The 3,647-nt window shown below is 36.1% G+C and overlaps 1 protein-coding gene across 1 annotated transcript in view; it reads left to right on the top strand.

The window, feature by feature from the left end:
- LOC107747652 (histone-lysine N-methyltransferase 2B-like) overlaps positions 1-3,647 on the top strand; it is a gene marked incomplete at its 5' end in the record, with an annotated part of 32,442 nt that overhangs the window by 13,446 nt on the left and 15,349 nt on the right. The window contains 2 exons of the mRNA XM_016562250.1: positions 230-343; positions 1,017-1,222. Of these exons, the coding sequence (XP_016417736.1) occupies positions 230-343; positions 1,017-1,222 (320 nt within the window). The remainder of the gene's footprint in view (positions 1-229; positions 344-1,016; positions 1,223-3,647) is intronic.

Here is a 3,647-nt window from a genome sequence, read left to right as displayed (position 1 = left end):
CAAACCAGCTTAAGGTGCATTTCCGCCACCTACTGGGATGGAGTGTGAGGCCTCGATGAACGAATATATCATATACTAATAATCCAAAAAAACTTAAAAAAAAAAAAAAAAAAAAATACTAATTTGTCTTCCACGCTGACCTTTTAATATTTATCCTTTCTGTGAAAAACACCATGTGTGCCAAACACATCTGCACGATCAGTTAATATCTTCGTATGTGTGTGTATAGGTAACTACTGCACCATGTGCTTCAAGTGTTATGAAGATAATGACTATGATAGCCAGATGATGCAGTGCTCCACATGTAACCACTGGGTCCATGCTAAATGTGAAGGCCTCACAGGTGAGTGACAGAATGTGATGGTCAGATGGATTTTATTTATTTATTTATTTTTAAATATTTTATTTTATCATCTTTTTATCTTATTTTATCCATCAAATACGATAGTACATTTTAACATGCCATTTACATTTATCATGCTCTCTTTTCGGTTTTCATTTCAATGACACTTTTAAACAAATTAAATGTTTAATAGTCATTTATTGTGCATTATAAGACAATTAAATGCTTTTTTCTTGTTTTTGTATGTGGCTGTAATATGAAAGCATTCCTTTGCATCCACAGAGAAAGCATAAATTAAAAAATTATTTTTTTGCTTCCACCGTTTTAGTCTTTATTAAACGACTCCGTTCACTGGGTTAACATTTTGCAAGCCTCACATTGCATTTCCCAATACTTAAAATACACTGGAAATTAATCACAGATTGCAAATTTTTTCATGCCAAACGTAAGAGAGATTCATGATGCATGATCGCCCCAACCCAGGATGTCATGTTGTTTGCTTATTTAAGCATTCTCCTTATGACGTTTCTGAAAAAATATCTGTGATGGATGACTCTTCGTTATAACTCAGAAATAATTGAGAAATAATGTGAATTTTCTAACCGTTACAGGCTGAATCAGCAGTAGGAAGTCTACGGCTTGCATCTGACTCCCTAAATTTGTTTTCTCACAGATGACTTGTATGAAATCTTGTCGAGTCTGCCTGAGAGTGTGGTGTACTCCTGTCAGCCGTGCTTACAAGAGCAGCCTGATGGAGAGGACGTTAATGGAGCAGGTTGGAGGGAACTGCTCGACCACGAGCTGAAGACTGGTTTAGAGAGGGTGCTGTCTTGCCTGCTGAGCTCCAGTCTCACTAAGCACCTGGTCACCTGCAAAAAGGTGGGCATCCAATCTCTCCTAAACCAAGTATGCTGTTCTTTTGAAGTCGCAGCAGCCCATTGCTTGTTCAAAAAGCAGTTAGGATGCTGTAGTTTCACATAAACATGTTCTAGATTGTCATCGTCAAGAGTCTGTGCTGTGAACTTCACATACTTTTAAAAATCCAGTGTTTACTTGATTCCGATAAACCATCATTGTCTCATTTGTAAACACTGTGGTTTTCTTGTTCCATGAGGGAGTTTGGCGTCACACAGCTTTGTTGATCAAAATCCCCAAGAGGGGGTTTGGCGTCACGACACGCACATCTCCCTGACATCCTGTAGAATTCAGAATCAGATGACGACTTCGAAACTCCTCATGTTTCCCATTTTGTGGGCCTTATGCATTCAGCATCTGTTCTGTGGGCATGACATCTAAGGCTGAGAGCAGGGTTGTAATGACTAGATAAGGAATGGTAAAAAATTATCTTAGAGAGCACATTCACTATGAGTAAGTTCCAGCTTAATCAGTACTTTGGAACTGAGGATAAAAAGTCACACTTTAATTTGGGGACCAATTCTCACTATCAACTAACTATTAACTATGGCTTAAACTCCTTATTTGCTGCTTATTAATAGTCAGTAAGGTAGTTGTTAAGTTTAGGTTTGGGGTAAGATTTAGAGACCTAAATATGGTCCTGCAGAATAAGGCATTAATATGTGCTTTATACATTTTAATAAACAGCCAATATGCTAGTAATATGCCTGCTAATAAGCAACTTGTTAATAGTGAGAATTGCTCCTTAAAAATAAAGTGTTACTGAAAAAAAAAAAAAAAAGGATTATGGGAATTATGACGTTTCTTTAGCCATATTCGGACAGTAATTGTTTCTCATGTGGACGTCTGTAAAATAAATTTACATGGCACCTCTGTGATAAAACCCATTGATTATTGACAGTGGAGAAGAGTTCTGTGATCCTACGGAACCCGGGAATGCGCTGCTCACGGGGCCCAGTCACATGATTGTCTGCTGTAAATAAAATGTCATATGTTTGGAATAATAAGAATACATTCATATTTAACAATATCCTGTTTAAAAATAGGAAAATAGAAACGCTAGTCGAAAAGGTTTTCTGTCTCTCAAAATGATGGCTGTCATTTAAAAAAATGTGGAGATTAGCAGAAATAAGTTAATGCAACCTCTTATTTACATAGAGTAAACATAAAGCTGCTTGGTTTATAAGTTCTGTGATCCTACGGAACCCGGGAATGCGCTGGTCACGGGGCCAGTCACATGATTGTCTGCTGTAAATAAAATGTCATATGTTTGGAATAATAAGAATACATTCATATTTAACAATATCCTGTTTAAAAATAGGAAAATAGAAACGCTAGTCGAAAAGGTTTTCTGTCTCAAAATTATGGCTGTCATTTAAAAAAATGTGGAGATTAGCAGAAATAAGTTAATGCAACCTCTTATTTACATAGAGTAAACATAAAGCTGCTTGGTTTATATTTTTATGTATATAATTGTATATAATACATATTTTAAAATTGTATTGCATACATGTGGCTGCCATAATAATGACCCATTTCAAACGTTTACGTGCTTTTCTTCTATTTCTTCTTTTTGCTCTTAACATCGCCCACTCACTGTGGTGGTAGTTATAAAATATTGTTCTTGGAAATACTTTCCTGCATTTCAATAATAAATATGCATGCAAATGACAGCGAAGTGCAACAGTTAACATATGGTGTTTGGCAGTGGATTTAAACAGTGCATTTTCTTCTTGTAAACTCAGAGATGTGGTTTCGGACAGCAAATAAATGACCACACAACCTTGGGGAAAAAACACCGACATTCTAGATTCGGTCGGCAATAAAATCAACTCCTGTAAATGTCGAAAATAGCTTACATCCCACGAGAAACATTTAGCATCCGAATCTGGCTTTTGACTTTAAAACCTCTTTTAAACCTAGTATGCTGTACTTTTAAAATTGCAGCAGTCCGTTTCTGTTGATTGTTTAAAAAGCAGTTAGAATGATTTAGTTTCACATAAACATTTTAAAAATACATTTTTAGAATGTTCATTGTGGCAAGCATGAGCCTTTACTGGTTCAGAATTTCCATGAAAAGTCCATGAAATTTCCTTATTCCATGAAAAAAGCCATTGGAATTTATAGTCTGAAAAGTTAAAGAAAAGTCTTGATTCACAATAGTCCTAGTTCTTTTATTTTATTTTCAACCCTTATCCAGTCATTGCAGTCGACTGGGAAAAGTCTTGGAAAATCATTAGTCAGAATGTGCAGAATCTCTGCAGTTTGTGCTCTTGTACTTTATCATTCCAGTCCTGTCTTACAACCCTGTTGAAAAAACCAGCATATGCTGGTTAGGTATGTTTTGATGCTGGGATGCTGGTTTAAGCTGGTCCTTTGCTGGTTTAAG

The sequence above is a fragment of the Sinocyclocheilus rhinocerous genome, unplaced genomic scaffold (genome assembly GCF_001515625.1).
Source record: "Sinocyclocheilus rhinocerous isolate Xijiao unplaced genomic scaffold, SAMN03320098_v1.1 scaffold4214, whole genome shotgun sequence".
NCBI lineage: Eukaryota > Metazoa > Chordata > Actinopteri > Cypriniformes > Cyprinidae > Sinocyclocheilus > Sinocyclocheilus rhinocerous.
The sequence above is the reverse complement of the archived record's forward strand: the minus strand, read 5'-3'. Positions and strand labels throughout refer to the sequence as shown.